The sequence below is a fragment of the Silurus aristotelis genome, assembly GCF_946808225.1.
Source record: "Silurus aristotelis genome assembly, chromosome: 19".
NCBI classification, from domain to species: domain Eukaryota; kingdom Metazoa; phylum Chordata; class Actinopteri; order Siluriformes; family Siluridae; genus Silurus; species Silurus aristotelis.
The window spans coordinates 5,800,500-5,822,063 of record NC_139592.1 but is presented as its reverse complement, the minus strand read 5'-3'; the positions used below and the strand labels follow the sequence as shown (position 1 = coordinate 5,822,063).

General features: G+C 37.2%; 1 protein-coding gene across 1 annotated transcript in view; it reads right to left on the bottom strand.

Annotated features, from left to right (window-relative positions):
- The window catches only part of b4galnt1a (beta-1,4-N-acetyl-galactosaminyl transferase 1a), a 29,331-nt gene extending 12,173 nt beyond the window's left edge, over positions 1-17,158 (bottom strand). Inside the window, exons 1-11 of the mRNA XM_083521160.1 lie at positions 16,982-17,158; positions 16,143-16,342; positions 12,834-13,001; positions 11,795-11,901; positions 11,420-11,457; positions 10,609-10,789; positions 10,248-10,349; positions 9,954-10,141; positions 7,205-7,345; positions 6,251-6,488; positions 5,913-6,120 (exon numbers count right to left, since the gene is read on the bottom strand). Coding sequence (XP_083377286.1) covers positions 5,913-6,120; positions 6,251-6,488; positions 7,205-7,345; positions 9,954-10,141; positions 10,248-10,349; positions 10,609-10,789; positions 11,420-11,457; positions 11,795-11,901; positions 12,834-13,001; positions 16,143-16,339 — 1,568 coding nt within the window. The 5' untranslated portion in view covers positions 16,340-16,342; positions 16,982-17,158. The remainder of the gene's footprint in view (positions 1-5,912; positions 6,121-6,250; positions 6,489-7,204; positions 7,346-9,953; positions 10,142-10,247; positions 10,350-10,608; positions 10,790-11,419; positions 11,458-11,794; positions 11,902-12,833; positions 13,002-16,142; positions 16,343-16,981) is intronic.
- Between the last annotated feature and the right edge of the window lie 4,406 nt (positions 17,159-21,564).

Genomic DNA, 21,564 nt, shown 5'->3' with positions numbered 1-21,564 from the left:
GCTGGACCTGGTTAATATTTGATGTGTACAGCAGCAGGGCCAGCCTGTGAATTAATGAGGCCCTAAGTGAGATCATTCTCACGGTACACAAATAGAAAGCATGTCAAAAGAAGAGACACATATTGTATAAAACAATTATTAAAAAAGAAATGTTAATTGACTGCAACAGATATAGCGTAGAAAAAAGAAGATGCTGCTGCAAAAAAATTTACAAATATATACGTTTTAATTGAGGTACAACAATGTGTGCTTTGATAGTTGGTCAAAACATTTTAAAAACACCAACTTGATATAGTCTATAAAGAAAATCTTCAGAATTAAAACCCATGCTATCCACACTGAAAAGCAATAACCAGAGGTGTATTAGAGCTTAGATTTAGATATATTAGACACAGAGGTGGGAAATAAAGAAGTGCAAATACTTTGGTACTGTAGTTAAGTCGATTTTTCTGGTGTTAATTCTTTACTTCATTCATTATTTTGGTCAACTTTTTACTTTTTTACACAAATATCTGTACTTTCTACTTCTTACATTTTCCAACCAGACTCGTTACTGATGGGCCAAGCGACAAATCAGCACAAAAAATCCGCCATGATTCACACAATTTACCCTCTGGGGTCAATAAACGCAAGTTTTTTGTGGCATTTTTCTTCATAATGCCGAAATGTACTTAAATTACTGTTATAAAAGATTGTACATGCACATGTACTCTGCACAGATATTTATTAAAAAGAACTCAGGTTAGCCACCCCATTATAGCCAGTAACGCTAGGGGCGCTACATACAGATAAGAGAAATACATCATCTGAATCTGTAAAAGGTCTACTTTCTCTTGTACACACTCATAAGAATAACAAAACACTGTCCTGTTGTAAAATAAAGAAAACAGACAGGGGGCGCTCATCTACTTTCACAAACATCACAATCATAAATATATGTATAGAAAGCTCAAAATGTCTTTTACATAAACCAGTTCACATTGAAAACAAATGTTTTCTGATTATGTAATTGGTATAAAAGAGATACAGTTGCTCTGGTATCACCTCATTAAGGTGCGTGGAAACAGCAAAGGTTCAGTTTGGTGTCCTAATGATTTACGTAATTTAAACCACTATAATTACTTTAAAACATTTACAATAATTTTTTTGTTTTCATGCTCTATGTTGAGTATGGTTTCACTAATAATAAAATAATATGTATGCATGGTCATGTTGCTTAGAGTATTAAAAACAAAGTATTAATATATGGTACATTTAGAACAGATTGAAATGTACGATTAAATATTAGGCGATTGACAGCCCTAATATTAATATGATGTGAGGTCCAGTTACCAGACACTAAAACAGGTAGTAATAATGGCTACTTTTTACTTAAGTACGTCAGAGCCCAAACTTCTTTACTTGAACTTGAGGAAAAAAGTATAATCAGTACTTCAACTTTTACCAGAGTATTTTAAAACATGAGTATCTGTACTTCTACTTAAGTAAAGGACATGTGTACTTTTGCCATCTCTGATTAGACTAAATATGTTATTTGTTATAATGTAATTTAACTGAGACCAAGATTAACATTTTATATATTTGGAATAAAAATCTACTTATTTTATTAGAAATTAACACAGAGCACAAAGTATCCCATTTGAGACATCATATCACACACCACAAATTCATGTCTTCAAAAACCTACTGTAACACTTGTCCTGAAGAAGGGCCAGCCAAGATCTCAAGCTCATGCAATCTATCAAAAAACAACTTAAGGGACTATATACCATGACAGAAACCACCACTAGCAAATAACCTTTTACCAACTAGGAAACCTTTTATAGGTTAATGCAGGGGTGTCCAAACTACTATCATCTATTTTTAATTGGCCCGAAGTCTAAGTCTAATCCGTCAAAGTCTAAAAATATAATGCTCTATGGCCCTCATAATATTTGCGCTTAAATGTATTGTACTTCTAAGTTTCAACACTAGGTGGAGCTATACTGCCTTGAACAAGGCAGCGCATCCACAAGGCGAACAATAAAATAAATAAATAAATAAATAAATAAATAAATAAATAAATAAATAAATAAATAAATAAATAAATAAATAAAAAACGTGCCAATCTGAGCTTTTCACTGAGAGAACTACCTGCCAAACTTTTTGTAAAAAATAAAATGAAAATCTACTAATGGAGAGCTGTGACGGAGGCTTTTTTTTTTTTCAAACATGTTCAATTATAAAACGTAATTGACCTGAATCTGATTTATTTGACCAATATTAGTGCATTAAAAGTAAAGCAGTATACGTAGAGTGGCCCAGTCCTTCATGTATTTTTCTGTATATGGCCCTCAGGAAAAAAAAAGTTTGGACACCTTTTAGTTAATGAGACTATTTATATGTAGCTAGTCAATACTAGCTTCCGCTGATGACTAGGTAGCTAGCTTGATCATTCTAACTGATCATGTAAATAGAAGAAATATTAAAGTTGATTTGGCTAATGAGGCCTGCATGAGAAAGAGTAAACTTGATAATGGCTGGGAAGTCTTGCCTTTGGTTTTTTAAAGTTTCCTTCTCTTTTTTACTCTGATATAAAAGTTTATCTGATCTTTCTCAAACTTAAAAAGGTGATAAGAACCTTCAAGGAACTGTCCTGATACCAATCTGAATGTCAGGGTCTAGCTAGCTTAATTACAATATAGTCATGTAACTTGTGTTAATGGTTCAAAATTGAAGGTACCTAGAAACAAATTTGCAACAATTTCAATTGAGGCTAACTGGTAATTCTGTTCCGCAAACCCATGCATTTGGGATAGCAACCTCCATAGCAGCTAATCTTCCTGCTTTCCCCAACTGTGGCCTTTTACATGTAAGAAGTAAAAAATCTCATTGTGCACATTCACATGAACTTTAAGATCACGTCTATTTATGACGAGGAAAGAAAAACAAAACCCCCCCACCTATATTCTAACAAAATTTGTTACCTACCAGATATGATTTACATATAATCCTTCACATTAGAGCAAGGCAATTATTAGCCCTATTTCTGAACCCTGTCAAAATATTAAATATCAGCATTATTAATGGTGCTTGCTATACAATGCATCATTATTAGAATATTTTGTAATTATTAAAATATTTTATTTGAACTTGCTCCCAAATGAAGAAAGTAGCAGTGGAAAACCTGTGAGCCTCTCATCTGGAAAAAGAGCAAGTGTGAATCAGAGTAGCAGTATATCTGAGCAAAAGTGGCCCTAATAATTAGGCACCCAATTGTTATTCTACCTTTCTCTGGCTGGGGGATCTAAGGCTGACAAAAGAACTGTCTGGTAAGAAAAATTAATTTGACCCAATATGTATATACATATACATACAGTACAGAAAGTTTGGACACACCTTCTCATTCAAAGAGTTTTCTTTAGTTTCATGACTATATAAATTGTAGAGTCACACTGAAGGCATCAAGGGCTATTTGACTAAGAAGGAGAGTGATGGGGTGCTGCGCCAGATGACCTGGCCTCCACAGTCACCGGACCTGAACCCAATCGAGATGGTTTAGGGGTGAGCTGGACCGCAGAGTGAAGGCAAAAGGGCCAACAAGTGCCAAGCATCTCTCATGGAACTCCTTCAAGACTGTTGGAAGACCATTTCAGGTGACTACCTCTTGAAGCTCATCAAGAGAATGCCAAGAGTGTGCAAAGCAGTAATCAAAGCAAAAGGTGGCTACTTTGAAGAACCTAGAATTTTACATTGTTTCACACTTTTTTGTTATGTATATAATTCCATATATAATTCCACATGTGTTAATTCATAGTTTTGATGACTTCAGTGTGAATCTACAATTTTCATAGTCATGAAAATAAAGAAAACTCTTTGAATGAGAAGGTGTGTCCAAACTTTTGGTCTGTACTGTATATATATATATATATATATATATATATATATATATATATATATATATATATATATATATATATATATATATATATATATATAAATGCATAATATTATTTACTATTAATATTATTAGTTAGTTGGGCCTTTGATTAAAAGTGCTTAAGAATATAGAATGGCAACACATTTTATATTAAGTTAGATTAAGGTATTGTATTTTGTATACTTTTTTAAAGTTTAATTGCATATATTATTATCCATTTGCATGCAGTCTTAAATAACTTTCATTGCATGTTTCTCTGCGGTATAAAAATGAGTTTGAATACACCCTTTAAACCTTTAATAAATGAATGGGTGGGGCAGTATGGGGGCCCCCTCAAATAACTTCAGTACAAAAGAGACATGATTGTTGATATGTACAACATATAACACAATCGATATAAAAAAAATACTTAACACCAGTAAAATACCTAAACACCATTACACACATTAGGGCCCAAATTTAGACCCAGAAGCACATTGTTACTCCATAACTGTACTGTACTGCACAGCTAAATATGGCAGAGTAGTAGCTTAGTGGTTAAGGTATTGGCCTATAGACCTGGTGGTCATGAGTTCAAATCCCAGCCACACCAAGCTACCACTCCTGTGCGTCTGATCAAGTACCCTAACCGCATAGCTGCTCATTTGTATGAATGAGATAAAAATAGGTAACTCTGGATTACGCTAATTTTGTAAACCGTCAGTTTCAATAGCACCCTGATGGAGATTGATGATGTCATGAAAGCAAAGTTTTAATATATTGATTGCTTAAAAGGGATTGCATCTTCCAGGTGGTTCAGACATTAGAACATCTAACAGCCAGACAGACTTCTAATGCTACCCAAAAATGTGTTGAAGAAAGAGAGCTTCAAGATTATCCTTCTTCCAAACTTAAGGCATTTTCCATTGTTGTAATTGTTGTCATAAATTGTTGCTTTTATGTTTTTTTTAATTTTAGTAATTAGAGGTTGACAGATTGACGGCCGATTGTGCTGCAATTTAGGGTGATTATTGGATTATTAGTACATTTTGCACTTGCTTGAGAGAAATCTCCCATAACAGCAGGTGGCAGTAGTCTGAATCCGTTTGGAAGTTGCAAGGACAAGACGCAAGAAATGTGGCTACTCGATATGTACCTAAAACTCTGTTTGTACTGCGCATGTGCACAAATGTGTCTACATTCACAAAAATGTGAACTTATAGAAAGAGAATCACTAGGAAAGAACTATTTCCGGTACGGATCAGGTAGTGTAAAACCTACCTTATTATAAATACCCGAAGCTGCTGTAAATTGTTTTGATATACTTCATATATGCTTAATCTGAGTTCCCTTTCTCGCCGACAAGCTCTGCTACATGCAGAATCGGCCAAAAAAATCTGACCCTGTCCGACAAGAAACAACAGTGCTGAACGCACAGAAAAACTAAAGTGCACCAAGTAAAAAAACAGATGAAGGTGGGGAAAAAAAAGAAAAATTGGTCAAACATATCGGCCAAAAGAATCTGCATCTTTAAATTTTAAATATCGGCATGGGCCAGAGAAAAACACATATCGGTCGACCTCTACTCCTAATAATTCTATTTAACAATTGACTTGACTAATAACCCCTTTTGATTCCTCCGAGAATGTTATTTTATCTTGATATTAACTTTTAGACACATATAAGACAAAAGATAAACATTGTGACACACGCACAATGACACTGTTTAGGCCATGTCTCAAAATTAGGCAATTTTTTTTTTGCACATTTTGACAGTTAACACATGTACTATAAAGGTGCCTGGGATGATCTGGAGCCTTTGATGGAAGTGAACAAATATACGTAGATATTTAAAAACTCTCATGAACATATTAAGAGTGTTTGAAACGCGGCACAGAAAGTGATCATGACAGGGCATCTAAAGTAAAAGGCATTTTACATTGAATAAGAATAATCTTCGAATACCGAATAGTGCAAAAAGATTTAGGCCCCACAATTAACCGTTACTCGTTATTAGTTACTAGTTAGGCATTTGAAGTAGTTCTTAAAGTAAAAAAGTGTATTTTGTTTGCTTGAATAGTTGACATATCTAAACTTGGAATAGGCCTTGTCAGTATCTGATTGTCCCCATGGCAACATCCCTTTGATCTTTGATGCATGGCTGATTATAACATCGTCACAGGAACCGACATGAAGAACACCGAGGCCATCAATGAAAAACTCTAAATTGGGAGGAGATATTCACAAACATAAACGTAAATTCTTTTCAGTCACTTTATCAACAGCATGACATCAGATATACATGACGATCAGTAAATGGGACATCAAAACCACATCATATTTGATGCTTACCTAGGTGTGCGACGCGTGCCAGTCGAGGGTCAAATCCCACTTGTCGCACCTTTTCAGTGCGAGCCATGAAAAAGTTTATGACGGCATCTGTGACCACACAGTTAGGAAAGCCTTCGAGAGCATGATGGTAGCCCCTCCTGATGTGTAAACAGTCTCCATCTTCTCCTCCTTTTTCTGTTGAGATCATATGGCGGTAGGTGGCAGTATATCCTGTTACCTCCCTGACTGCCCCTCCCACCTGGGTGCATGCAAACACAAAAAAAGCACACTGAAATAAAGAGATGGGTGACATTTGAGACACCCAATCTTACAAGCCTTTGTAAGACATGATGACATTAACAAACCTGCAAAAATATCCTATTTACATTGAGCCAAAATTAAAGTATGTAAACAGCACTGTAATTATGTCACATTATAATGATTCATTCTGGACACTTGGTAAATTTGGTAATTTTTCAGCCAAAAAAGCACATAAATATCACCCTGGTTAGCAAACATTAATTTTAAATATAAAAAAACATAAAATATTTGATAATTGACATACATAAGGGACTTCACATTCAAGACAACGAGCAAGACAACAAAAATATATCTTACAACCATAACATTATATTAAACTGCTTGACATGCGGCATGTAATCATCTCTCTGTTTTCTTGACATTACATGTTTAGGTGAACAGGGCCTGATGTAGCTATGCTTGCAACTAGCAAACATACCTGCTGCATTTAATTTCAATTCATTGATTGAAGATTCAATGTCATTTTATCAATGATCTAATTTACTATGAGGCAGCACAAAGACAGACTCAATAGCACAGTCAAAAGAAGGAAAAACAGGTGCTCGTTGTACACAAATGTAAGCAAATTGGCATCAGATAAGTTAGTTTAGCATAAGTTACTAGAATAGCTCAGAAAGCAAAAGGGAAAAGTAAACGTCAAAGTGTTTCTCTTACCAGGTCTAAACTGGTGCGCTCTAACACATCCACCATTTTTTCCAACTTTGTGCTGGAGGTGAAGATGAAGTCATCATCCGCCCAAAGCACGTACTTGGTCGTCACCTGAGACACAGCGAGATTACGTCCAGCAAACCAACCCTGTGGTAACGTTTATGTGGTAAAGGTTATCAGTAAACTTTGAGATATATCCACTCATTCAAACCACAGTGCAAACCTTACAGGCTAGTAATTACAGAAAATAAGCTAACTAGAAACTAGCATGTATAAATTTTAAATAATCTGCCCAATTAAACATAAATCCTTAATTTCATTAAAAACATAATTTGAAATCAGTTCCTTTTAATTCAAAGACAGTTTGTGTGGTTCTGCAATGGGGAAGCATGGAAAGAGTGAATGTTGCAAACTTTCAAAAACACTAGCAAACTTGTACTAGAAAATGTATACATTTTCAATGGTTTCAAGACATTAGAAATCCAATATATTGACTCAAAGTTTAGAGGACATAAGCAAATGATTAACACCCTAATTTAAATTATTGAAATATTCAGCATGAGGGTTATTTAAGAACAATGGTGCAACTGATAAGCACTTATAGCCCCCCAGCTCAGCCGCCATGTGTTGGAGTTTACCCCGGTGAATGAGAGGGTCGTTTCCCGGCGCCTACGGGTCGGGGATAGGTCTCTTACTGTCGTGTGTGCCTACGGGCCAAACGGCAGTGTAGAGTACCCGGCCTTCTTGGGGTCTCTGGGAGGGGTGCTGGACAGAGCTCCGACTGGGGACTCTCGGAGCTGTGGCCGTAAGGTCTCCGGTGCCTGTCGAGGCGGCAATCCCCGAACCCGGTGGTGGAAACCGGAAGTAAGGGATGCCGTCAAGCTAAAGAAGGAGTCCTATCGGGCCTGGTTGGCTTGTGGGACACCTGGGGCAGCTGACAGGTCCTGGCAGGCCAAGCGAACTGCAGCCTGGGTGGTTGTGGAGGCAAAAACTCGGGCCTGGGAGGAGTTCGGTGAGGCCATGGAGAAGGACTATCGGCTGGCCTCGAAGAGATTCTGGCAAACCGTCCGGCGGCTCAGGAGAGGGAAGCAGTGCCCTACCAATGCCCTCAACTGGGGATGTCGTTGGACGGTGAAAGGAATACTTCGAGGATCTCCTCAATCCCGCCGTCACGTCTTCCATTGAGGAAGCAGAGGCTGAGGGCTCAGAGGTGGACTCGTCCATCACCCAAGCTGAAGTCACCGAGGTAGTAAAGAAACTTCTCAGTGGCAGGGCACCGGGGGTGGATGAGATCCGCCCTGAGTACCTCAAGTCTCTGGATGTTGTGGGGCTGTCTTGGCTGACACGCCTCTGCAGCATCGCGTGGCGGTCGGGGACAGTGCCTCTGGAATGGCAGACCGGGGTGGTGGTCCCTCTTTTTAAGAAGGGGGACCGGAGGGTGTGTTCCAACTATAGGGGGAGGAGTTCAGAGTAGAGCCGCTGCTCCTCCATATCGAGAGGGGTCAGCTGAGGTGGCTCGGGCATCTGTTCCGGATGCCTCCTGGACGCCTTCCTGGGAAGGTGTTCCGGGCGCGTCCCACTGGGAGGAGACCCCGGGAAAGACCTAGGACACGCTGGAGAGACTATGTCTCCCGGCTGGCCTGGGAACGCCTCGGTGTCCCCCTGGAAGAGCTGGAAGAAGTGTCTAGGGAGAGGGAAGTCTGGGCATCTCTGCTTAGACTGCTGCCCCCGCGACCCGGCCTCGGATAAGATGATGATGATGATGATGATGATGGTGCAACTGATGTTGATGCATTGTTAAAATACAGTACACACAGTTCAGCTCACAGGCTGCAGTCTTGAGCTACAGGTTTGCAGGAAGTAGCTAGCTGTCAAAAAACAAACAAACAAAAAAAAAAACCACTACCCTAGCACAAACCAGGAAGTCACCCATTTTGAGCTCTAGCTCAGTTGCGAAATGTCTTTCACCTGCCCACCCCAATAAAAAAAAAAATCCCCCATTGCACCACAAAAACTACAAAGCACTCATGCTCACTATGTTCAACAGTTTCTGAGGCTTCTCTGCTCAAAATGCAATGCAATTTATCATCATTGTAGCTCCCAAATAATTGAAATTGAACATTTAGTTAAGGTTTAATTAAAAATGTATTCAAGGTTTTATATACAGCATAGTGTATTTGAGTCATTGCCTACAATCCCGCTTCATATAAATACTATCACTAAAACATGTGTGATTAAGCTTACAGATTAATATGGCTCATATTTTAGAAGTTTAGGTATTTACAATGACTAAAGGAAATTTGAAGTTTCACTCTTCCTTTTGTTGATAAATTCCATATTTAGTCAACACATCAAAGACAAGTGAATTTATTCAATAATTAGTGTATACATTCCCTAGTATATATAAAGTAAAACACTTCACATATCTGTTGGCCTGTGCCCTTTATTATAGCACTATTTTGTAGTATTGTGTATTAAAAATGATGCATATCTCTAAATTAATCCACATAGTATTGTCCCGTTAGAAGATATAATAAAATTCTTGCTAAAATGTGGGGAGTGTACTCAGTTTTGTGCGATACTGTACACACACACATTGATTTAAATGAAATAAAGCATGGGACATTTTGCGAAAATTGACATGGATTAGCAGTAGGTATAATTAATACTTTCATTTTTAAATGTCTTAATCATTTGAAAGTCATTTTTTTTAGTTGAAAATTTTCTCACATTATACAACAGTAAAACTCTTTACCTTTTTGAAAGGCATGGTGTAATGCTCTATGTAAGGGCCAGTTACAGGCTTAGGATGCTCGCTGTCATCTGCTATAATTATCGTGACTGTTGGATAGAACTTTCGGATGCTGTCAATCAAATCCTGAAGCTTGTCATAACGCAAGAATGCTTTTGTGGCAATGGTGACCAGTGAGCCTATGTCGTATTCTAGAAGCAAAGAAGGTTAAAGAAAATGTATAAAAAACAAACATCGTGTTGCTTTAGAAAAAAATTGCTATGTGCTTTGTGATATGTCAAAACCTGTGAGAATTACCTCCTTTAGCTCCAGTAGGTCCAGGATCATAGAGTTTTGGAGTGAGTTCATGTCGGATTTTAATGGTGAAGGTTGCCTGGAATCCATCAGTCTCAAATTGCACTGGATAATAAAAAAAAAAAAGGGAGAGCGAAAGAAATGGGATTTATTAAAGATGACAAAAATTTTCAGAATCAATTTAAATGTGAAACCAGACAATGTTGGGAATAAATTCTAAGTATTTAAATTTTTATTTAAATTTTTTTGAGACAGATGAGTAGAGGAGAGTAGATTTAGATTTTTTAGATCTGCTTTAAATAAATTGATCATTTAATCATTATTATAATAAAAAAAGGTTAAAAACCTCAACATGGCAGCTCACCTATGTCTGCAGTATTAGGATGAAAAATGGTATTTGTATATGTGACAAACTGCAGCTGTCTGTTAAGTGCACTTAAAACTGGACTGGTGATGCTTATTTGCATTTTTCCTTTTTCGCTTATTTTCACCTCATCCAACAAGACTGCTACATCAAATGTGCCCATGGTAGCAGTCAGATTTACCTACAGCAAACAAGTTCAGTTAGGTCAATGTTACTATTGCAGCATTGTTAAATGTTAGTCTAAATTATAATACCTTACTTACACCAACCAGACATAACATTATAACTACCTGCCTAACAATGTATTTTTTGCCAAAACAGTCCTGACCCATCGAGCATTAACAGCATTAACTTCTTCAGCAATTTGAGCTACAGAAGCTCGCCTGTTGGATTGGACCAGACTAGCCAACCTTTGCTCCCTTTGCTCCTGTTGCCGATTTACCTCTTCCTTTCTTGGACCATTTATGACAGATATTGGCCACTGCAGACCGGGAACATTCCACAAGTGCTACTGTTTTGGAGATGCTCTGACCCAGTTGTCTAGCCATCACAATTTGGCCCTTGTCAAAGTCTGTCAAATCCTTACGCTTGCCCAATTTCTGGCTTCTAACACATTAACTTTGAGGACAAAATGTTTACTTGCTGCCTAATATATTCTATCCACTATCAGGTGCCATGATGAAGCTATAATCCCTGTTATTCACTTCACCTGTCAGTGATCATAAAGTTATGTCTGATCAGTGTAAATAAAAAAACGCATTATTCAATTGTGCCACTACAAAAACAGTGGATGAACAATTGGAAAACTTACTACATAATGGCTCCTTGAATTAAGTTTCAGACCCAAACCTTAGAACAAGAAAAAAATTTAATACATTTGCAAAGAGACAATTAGGGGGAAAAAATAGAAACAAAACACAAACAAAACCCTTTACTAAGCAAGCAGGTATCTACAGTGTAAATAAACATATGCAACATTAAACACACTTAAATCACTTTGCAGGAAACAGAAATAAGTCTTTATTATTCCTCACTCTTAATGAATGTTAGTTTTGAACTATCAGGGAAGGACTTCATTATAATAGTGTCTATACATTCTTGGTAATGTAGCTGTAAATATAAAATAACATACAAATTAACCTTAAATTATCTACTTAGAGGCATATTTTTAAATTGCAGCTCTTACCAGGAATTAAAGTTGACATTTTAGGCCGGACATCTAAACCCTGGGTGGGGTACTGAAGAGGAATGTTTGCCTCTGCAACAATAAGAAGGTCTGCTGCTGTATGTGATCTGCAAGCCCAAAAAGCAACAGCATTTGGAATCTGAATAGGAGCACACTTTTCACTGTAAGAAACAAATTACACACTCATCCACCCTCTCACACTAGTCACCACTTTATATAGGGTAGTTATAAGATCTATCTGTTGAATATCGGATAGAAAACGAAAAGACAAAAGCTTGAATGCTGATTTATACCCATGTACAATTGTAAGTCTCTGACCCTTAAACTTGGCAACATGCAAAGCCTTTTGATCTAGTAAACAAATGACCACAGAGTATGAAGGCAAGGCAAAATCTGATTCGTAAACCTAAAAATCTAACAACCTACTAAGGAAGCAAACTCGTGTATCTTATGCAAGTAACACATTGGCCAATAACGGATAAGATTTTGAAAAAACAAAAAGGGTTGCTACATAGTGAAATGTAGTAAGAGCTGCATGATTGTTAAATAAACTGAAAAATGGATGCAATATCCTTACTCTGAGCCATTTAGTAAAGTTTAGACTTGTGTGTGCCTTTGTCTTAGCAAGGCTAATACAACTATTGAACGAAATCTACAAATCGATTGACATGAATAAGTCAATTAAACGCACAGCTGTTGTATCCAATCACAAAAGCTTTTAGTCAAAACCCGTGTCTGTATTCTGGGGAAAAAAATGGAAAATGTTTCTGTCACCCGCTGATGCCTCTACTAAGAAAACAGATCTATTTATGCAAAATAATGGAGCAATTTTTTATTTGATTTATAAAAACATGCCTACATTTTCTACAACGATCCCAAAATAAGGAACCAGTTGAAGAGACTAGGCTATAAATAAGAGGGACATAGAGATAATGATTTTATAGTCTTTTTGAAAACATTTCATTTATCTATTTATATGTGAAATGGCAATTTAATAAAAAAAACACGAAAAATGTTGTACATCTACTCATCACCTCACCTTCGCTGGAAATTTTGGTATTCGTGTTGTCGCCGCTGTTTAACTCCATCCAGCTCAGAGATGTTGAATGCAGAGTGCAGTTGCTCAGCCCCCACACGGGGAAAAAAAAGGTGCATGAAGGGAACATTAAGACCCCCTGATTCAGCTTCACAAACACATGCATTTCCGCTGTGTAAAATGGAAAATATTGACATGAGAGAGAAAAAAACTGAATTGATACTGCTTAAAGAAAGAACACATTCAATGAGTTAACCAGACAGCTTTATAAAATCCCTATGTTTTCTGATTTTTATTTTGCCTTAAATCATCCCCATTTTTACACAAGTTATCTGGTTCCATGTGTAGGATCATGGTGCAACACTACAGGGTGTGCAGATGTAACCAGACTGTAATGAAATAGTAATGAAATTTGCAAATAACTCAAGTGCCATCTCAGACTCTACAGGCTTCAGTTAGTATGCTAAACGTTAAAGTTCATGACAATACAATTAGTAAAAGAAGGGTTGCCAGAAAAAGCCTAGTCTCTCTTACAAAAACAAACAGACAAAAAACATGGCGACATGGGTGCGGTTTGTAAAGTTGCATCTGACTAAACCACAAAACTTATGGAGTAATGTCCCCAGTACATAGTGAAATGAAACAACGGTCCTCCAGGAGCCCTGGTGCTACATTTACTAGTAAGTGTCCTCGCCACATAAAGCGCAAAACAGACAGTGCAACTACTGTATATTACAAAGTTTGGTGTGTAAGAGAGAACTGAGTACAGGAGTGTACATGTAATTAAACAAAATGTAAACAAAATGGTTTGTGCAAAAAAACAATAGCAGCAGTCAAGAGGATGTGCAAAAACAGCATGTAAACAGTTTGTAATAATGAGGTGATGTAATTTGGGTGGTGCTGAAGAAATGGATTTTAGGCCCAGTAGGCTCATCTCCTCAATCAGGTGCTGAGGGATGATTGTGTTAAATGCAGAGCTAAAGTCTATGAACAGCATTTGTACATATGAGTCCTTGTTGTCCAGGTGGGTGAGGGCCAGATAAAGGGTCGTTCAGATGGCATCATTTGTGGAGCGGTTTGGAAGATACACCAACTACCTGGAGTCCAGTGAGGGTGGAAGCTGGGTCTTGATGTGCCTCATGACGAGCCTCTCGAAGCACTTCATCATGATGAGTGTGAGCGCAACGGGGCGATAGTCATTAAGGCAGGAGACTGTAGACATCTTCGGCACAGGAGTGATTGTCGTCATCTTGAGGCACGTAGGAACAACGGCGCTGCTCAGGGAGATGTAGAAGATGTCGGTGAAGACATCCACAAGCTGTTCTGCACATTCCCTGAGCACTTTGCCAGAGATGATGTCTGGTACAGCAGACTTCCTGGGGGGTTAACTCTGCATAGAGTTTTCCTCACTTTAGCTGTGGCTAGACAAAGCACCTGGTCACTGGGAAGATGGGTGGCCTTCCTCGCCGCAATGTTGTTCTGTACCTCGAACCGGGCGTAGAAGGCGTTCAGCGCATCTGGGAGGGAGGCGTCACGGTCACAAGCAGGTGAAGTTGTCTTGTAGTTCGTGATCGCCTGGTTGCCCTGCCACATGCGCCAGGTGTCTCCGCTGTCCTGGATACTCTTAGCATTTGCACGCTTCGCCTCTCTGATGGCAGGGGACAGGTCAGACCTCGCTGTCTTTAAAGCCGCCTTGTCCCCTGCTCTGAGTGCACACACTCTGGCGGTCATCCACGGTTTCTGGTTGGAGCGTGTGGTGATGGTCTTAAAGATAGTCACGTCATCAATGCACTTGCCGATGTAGCTGGTCACTGTTGACATGTACTCCTCCAAGTTGATGATAGTGCCACAAATCAAAATAATGCAAAAACCTTTTTTTGTATGTTTTTAAATTGAGTAATCATTACATTGGCACAAATTAAATGGATTAACAAGTGTGTGGATCGGGTGACCACACAAAAGAACATCATAGTGTTCCCCAATCAGAAGCCTGGATCAACCGGGAGGTCTATCTTCTGCTCAAAGCACGTAACACCGTCTTGAGGTCAGGAGACCGCGAGGCCTACACAGAATTATTTCTTATTATCTGCTATCAATGACTCTTCAAGCTAATTTGCAGGTTTTAACTTTGTAAAAAAATTAAGAGACCACGGTTTGAGGTCAACAAATTTTTAAATAACCTGGGTTTGTGTTCAGCAGTTATTTATGTTACTGTATCAAGTTGCCCATTGATTTGAACATTTATGAAAAACTAATTTTTAAACCACATTAATAACAAAAAATTCTTCTTCTTCTTCTTCTTCTGGCTGCTCCCGTTATGAATAACATATTGATCACAAACAAGCCTTCATATTAATAAGCATTTAGAAGTGAATAAATAATAATAATAAGAATGCACAGAAAGTGTCTTGTGTTCCTCATTCAATGTATTCATGTTTAACCACACTGTACATGTTGATAACAACGTTGGTAAATGATGTGAGCTTATTCTGTAAATAGGTCACCACGTGTATATATGAGGCCTAGATAGAACACCGCTGAAGTCCCAGGTGTGAAATTTGCATTTAAGCTACTGAATGAAAATGTGTTGACTGGTACTGTATATGGTAAAGAAATATATATTTTTTTTTACACCAAAAAGTGGCTGGAGTGGCAATTTTTTTAAAACCTGTTTTCATAGCAATATGAGAGAAAACGGTTTTGTGCCTTTATTTTTTGGATAAGACAGTGGTTAGAAAAGCCAATTCGCAGAAATAAGGCAGGATGTGAAAATTTGCACCTTTGCTTCTATAAAGCGAAATACAAAACTAAATGGAGACAAGCAGTTAAAAAAAACAAAAATAGCGATGAGTACTTTTTTAAAAAACAAAATTAAGTTTGAACATAATTCAATTAATAGTTAATAATATTATTCATTATAATAAATACAAATACATAATGTAGCTAAAAAGCATAGAATCCCATCATTAAGACATGTTGCTTCTATAGACAACACAAAAATCACAGTGGTACTAAGAATCATGTACCCCTGATTCTGTCATAACACCACACTCTATTGACATAATATTTATTATACAAACATTTAAAATGAAAATGACCATAAGCATGTATTATATGTAAACATACAGTATAATAAACAAACAACCTCAAGTTGCACCTCGACATCAACTTATACTGGTTAAGGCGTTTAGTAACTAATCATTTTGTGCATTATCATATTCTTGAACATCAACAAGTTTTTGAAATATTTTTAAAAGTAGATACCATCTCCATTTGACCAAATGGTGTTTATCAAGTGCTGAGTTTACTCACCTTGCTGTACTGTCTTGATAGGGTATCCGGTCACTATTCTTGAAATGTTCATTACGCTCCATTATCTTCTTTATAGCCGAGTCCAGGTTTTTTTTACTGTTTGTACTGTTTGGGTTCCAGTGATAAAAAACAGCCCATAATAGTCCGAATATCACAAAACCCACCAAAACTCGTCTCAATCTCCGTACACGCATCATGACCTATAAATCACACAGACAGGGAAGAATAAAGAGTCTGTGCAGGATTATAAATTCAGCAAACAGAAACAAAAAAAACAGTGTTCTGTAAACCACAAAAAATGTTGCAGCTCTACAACTTATTAAAACATCAAACCTGTCAGTGCAGGTAAACTGCATTTTGATGTTTGTTAAATGTGGGAAACTCTTGAACCTGAATACAAAAACACTGACTGGTTAAAGTTTATGTATATAAAAGTACATTATTTGGGGGGAAAACATTTTTTTACTTTGGGAATAGCTGTATCTAAATAATTTATATACTGTATCATTACTTGTGTTACTTTAGTCTGTTTGATTTTAAGTATTTATATGTATATAAAAAAGAAAGATTGTGGTTAAACGAGCGGGAACCCTCCTTAAAATGTCGTTATGAGATTCAACCACAAAGAGGAAAAACATTTCTTGTAAAGATTAACTAAGTTTTAATTGTAAGAAAAAAGCATGGACTACATGCGTGTTTCAGGCGAAGTCACGTTGCGCTTTAACACAATCAGTGGCTGATTCGGCAGAATTCTCTTAGGTCAAATCTTAGAATAAAAAAAAAAAAAAAAAGTTGGCTAGTAAAAATACATTAAATAAAAGACATCGGTATTTTCTTACCTTTATATTTATACCGACACCCGATTAATTTTGACCTTTATTCCCCACATCGCTCAGATGAGAATATTCAGATGCGTCCTGCAGGTTACTGAGGTTTAGCCAGCTGCACTTCTTTTTTTTGCTTTGCGCGTCTAATCGTGCACTTACGGTATTGGGTGGTAGGCGCCGTCAAAACAGATGTAAAGACGGGTCAGAACGGCTTTTACGTTATCAAAAGATGATAAAAAAAAAAAAAAAGACATAAAACGCTCTTGACGTTGCCGAAGCTGCATGCATCACGTTTTTTTCCCCCAGTTTGAAGCTTTGCATATTTTCTTCTTCTTTTTTTTTGCAATTGAGTCAAATAAGCTGAAAAAATCAAACAAACAGAAAGTAAATTCTTAAGTTGAGGTAAAAGAGAAGTCAAGGCATCCTTCATATCGGTATCTGCAGATCGGTTTGTTTCTTTCTTTCTTTCTTTCTTTCTTTCTTTCTTTCTTTCTTTCTTTCTTTCTTTCTTTCTTTCTTTCTTTCTTTCTGCATAGGTTTGTTGTTTATTTTGATTGGTTTTTCTATAAGGATAAAAAATTGACACAAAATAACTGATGTGATTGAATTTTATGTTTCAACTCAAATAATTGTTTTTTATTTTTTTTTTTTAGGTTTGCTCAATCTTTCAATTTATTCTTATTTAGAGTACCAATGTCTAGTACTGTTCCGAATTTCAAGTCATTTTATTGTGCAGTTTTTGAGAAAAGTAAAGGAAAGTTCACCTTAGTGCATATTTTCAATCATGTTTCATATTCAAACACTCATAAAATATTTTCTTTTATACTGTAGGTTTGCTCATCTTTCAAATAATTCTTATGTAGAGTATCAATTTCTATTTACTCTCCCAAATTGTAAATATATCAGTCATGTGTGATGAATCTATATAATATACGAGTTTTACTTTTTGTATTGAATTACGAAAATGAATAAACATTTTAATGATATTCTAATGTACTGACTCATTGACTAGAGTGATATTCTAATTCATTGACTATTTCTTCACTCTCGACGTTGCCGAAGCTGCATGCAGTTTTTTTTCCCAGTTTTAAGCTTAGCATATTTTCTTCTTTATTTTGCATCTAAGTCAAATAAGCTGTAAAAAAACAAAAAGTAAATTCTTCTTTCAAGGTATAAAACATTCACACTAAAAGATTAAAACATCTTTTCGATATCCGTTTGCTTCTTTCTGTGGAGTAGACAGCTGAAAGCAAACAACTTAAATCATTGCACTAATGGCAAAGAACTGTCTAAAGATTTAAGAATTAGAACTGTTGCTCTCTACAAAGATGTGATAAGAAGATTGGTAACACCCTGAAACTAAGTTACAGTACAGTGGCCAGGGACATACAGAGGTTTTCCAAGACGGATTACACTAAGAACAGGCCTCACAAGGGTCGATCACAGAATTTGAGTCCTCATGCAGTGCCTCATGTGCAGAAGCTGGTTTAAGAAAAAAAAAACCAGACAGTGCTGCCAGCATCGTTTTTGAGGTTGAAGCGGAAGGTTCGCTTGTCAGTGGTTAGACTAAACGCAGCACAATGTAAGTCGGTTTGCATGGCCGTCTTTTCAGAAGGAAGCCTTTCTGAAGCTGGCTCACAAGAAAGCCTGCAAACAACTTTTTACTTTCCTTTATTATATTTTTTACACAAATATCTGTACTTTTTACTTCATTCATTTTTAAACCAGGCTCGTTCCTTTTTTCTAAATGCATGAATTTGTCAGCCCATCAAGCTATTTCCTCTTTTTTTGCACAGCTTTCTGAACCTACCACTGGTGTATCATTTCCTGGCTATAAGAGACCACGAAAATAGGCTATCTTACAAAGATACAACAGGCACGGCAGAAGGCAAGAAGTTTTGGGCTAACATGGATAGGACAGAAGGAGTCAGCAATGCAAACATGACTGAGAACATAGACATTTCCTAATCACCTGATCGTATATATATATATATATATATATATATATATATATATATATATATATATATATATGTATATATGTATGTGTGTATATATATATATATATATATATATATATATATATATATATATATATACAGTGAGGAAAATAAGTATTTGAACACCCTGCTATTTTGCAAGTTCTCCCACTTAGAAATCATGGAGGGGTCTGAAATTGTCATCGTAGGTGCATGTCCACTGTGAGAGACATAATCTAAAAAAAAAATCCAGAAATCACAATATATGATTTTTAAACTATTTATTTGTATGATACAGCTGCAAATAAGTATTTGAACACCTGTCTATCAGCTAGAATTCTGACCCTCAAAAATGTCCACCTCCACTACATTTATTATCCTAAATTAGATGCACCTGTTTAAGGTCGTTAGCTGCATAAAGACACCTGTCCACCCCATACAATGAGTAAGAATCCAACTACCAACATGGCCAAGACCAAAGAGCTGTCCAAAGACACTAGAGACAAAATTGTACACCTCCACAAGACTGGAAAGGGCTACGGGGTAATTGCCAAGCAGATTGGTGAAAAAAGGTCCACTGAGCAATCATTAGAAAATGGAAGAAGCTAAACATGACTGTTTATCTCCCTCGGACTGGGGCTCCATGCAAGATCTCACCTCGTGGGGTCTCAATGATCCTAAGGAAGGTGAGAAATCAGCCCAGAACTACACGGGAGGAGCTGGTCAATGACCTGAAAAGAGCTGGGACCACCGTTTCCAAGGTTACTGTTGGTAATACACTAAGACGTCATGGTTTGAAATCATGCATGGCACGGAAGGTTCCCCTGCTTAAACCAGCACATGTCCAGGCACGTCTTAAGTTTGCCAATGACCATTTGGATGATCCAGAGGAGTCATGGGAGAAAGTCATGTGGTCAGACGAGACCAAAATAGAACTTTTGGGTCATAATTCCACTAAACGTGTTCGGAGGAAGAAGAATGATGAGTACCATCCCAAGAACACCATCCCTACTATGAAGCATGGGGGTGGTAGCATCATGCTTTGGGGGTGTTTTTCTGCACATGGGACAGGGCAACTGCACTGTATTAAGGAGAGGATGACCGGGGCCATGTATTGCGAGATTTTGGGGAACAACCTCCTTCCCTCAGTTAGAGCATTGAAGATGGGTCGAGGCTGGGTCTTCCAACATGACAATGACCCGAAGCACACAGCCAGGATAACCAAGGAGTGGCTCTGTAAGAAGCATATCAAGGTTCTGGCGTGGCCTAGCCAGTCTCCAGACCTAAACCCAATAGAGAATCCTTGGAGGGAGCTCAAACTCCGTGTTTCTCAGCGACAGGCCAGAAACCTGAATGATCTAGAAAAGATCTGTGTTGAGGAGTGGGCCAAAATCCCTCCTGCAGTGTGTGCAAGCCCGGTAAAAAACTACAGGAAACGTTTGACCTCTGTAATTGCAAACAAAGGCTACTGTACCAAATATTAACATTGACTTTCTCAGGTGTTCAAATACTTATTTGCAGCTGTATAATACAAATAAATAGTTTAAAAATCATATATTGTGATTTCTGGATTTTTTTTTTTTTTGATTATGTCTCTCACAGTGGACATGCACCTACTATGACAATTTCAGACCCCTCCATGATTTCTAAGTGGGAGAACTTGCAAAATAGCAGGGTGTTCAAATACTTATTTTCCTCACTGTATATATATATATATATATATATATATATATATATATATATATATATATATATATATATATATATATATATATATATATATATATATGTGTGTGTGTGTGTGTGTGTGTGTGTATATATATATATTTTATATATATATATATATATATATATATATATATATATATATATATATATATATATATATATATATATATATATATATATATAAATAAACAGTGGGGCAAAAAAGTATTTAGTCAGCCACCAATTGTGCAAGTTCTCCCACTTAAAAAGATGAGAGGCACCTGTCATTTTTATCATAGGTACATTTCAACTATGAGAGACAAAATAAGAAAAAAAAAATCCCAGAAATCACATTGTCTGATTTTTAAAGAATTTATTTGCAAATAATGGTGAAAAAGAAGTATTTGGTCAATAACAAAAGTTCATCCCAATACTTATACCCTTTGTTGGCAATTATATACCCTTTGTTGGCAATGACAGAGATCAAATGTTTTCTGTAAGTCTTCACAAGGTTTTTTACACACTGTTGCTGGTAGTTTGGCCCATTCCTCCATGCAGATCTCCTCTAGAGCAGTGATGTTTGGGGCTGTCGCTGGGCCACACAGATTTTCAACTCCCTCCAAAGATTTTCTATATGGTTGAGATCTGGAGACTGGCTAGGCCACTCCAGGACCTTGAAATGCTTCTTATGAAGTCACTCCTTCGTTGCCCGGGCGGTATGTTTGGGATCAGTGTCATGCTAAAAGACCCAGCCACGTTTATATCTTCAATGCCCTTGTTGATGGAAGGAGGTTTTCACTCAAAATCTCACGATACATGGACCCATTCTTTCCTTTACACGGATCAGTTGTCCTGGTCCCTTTGCAGAAAAACAGCCCCAAAGCATGATGTTTCCACCCCCATGCTTCA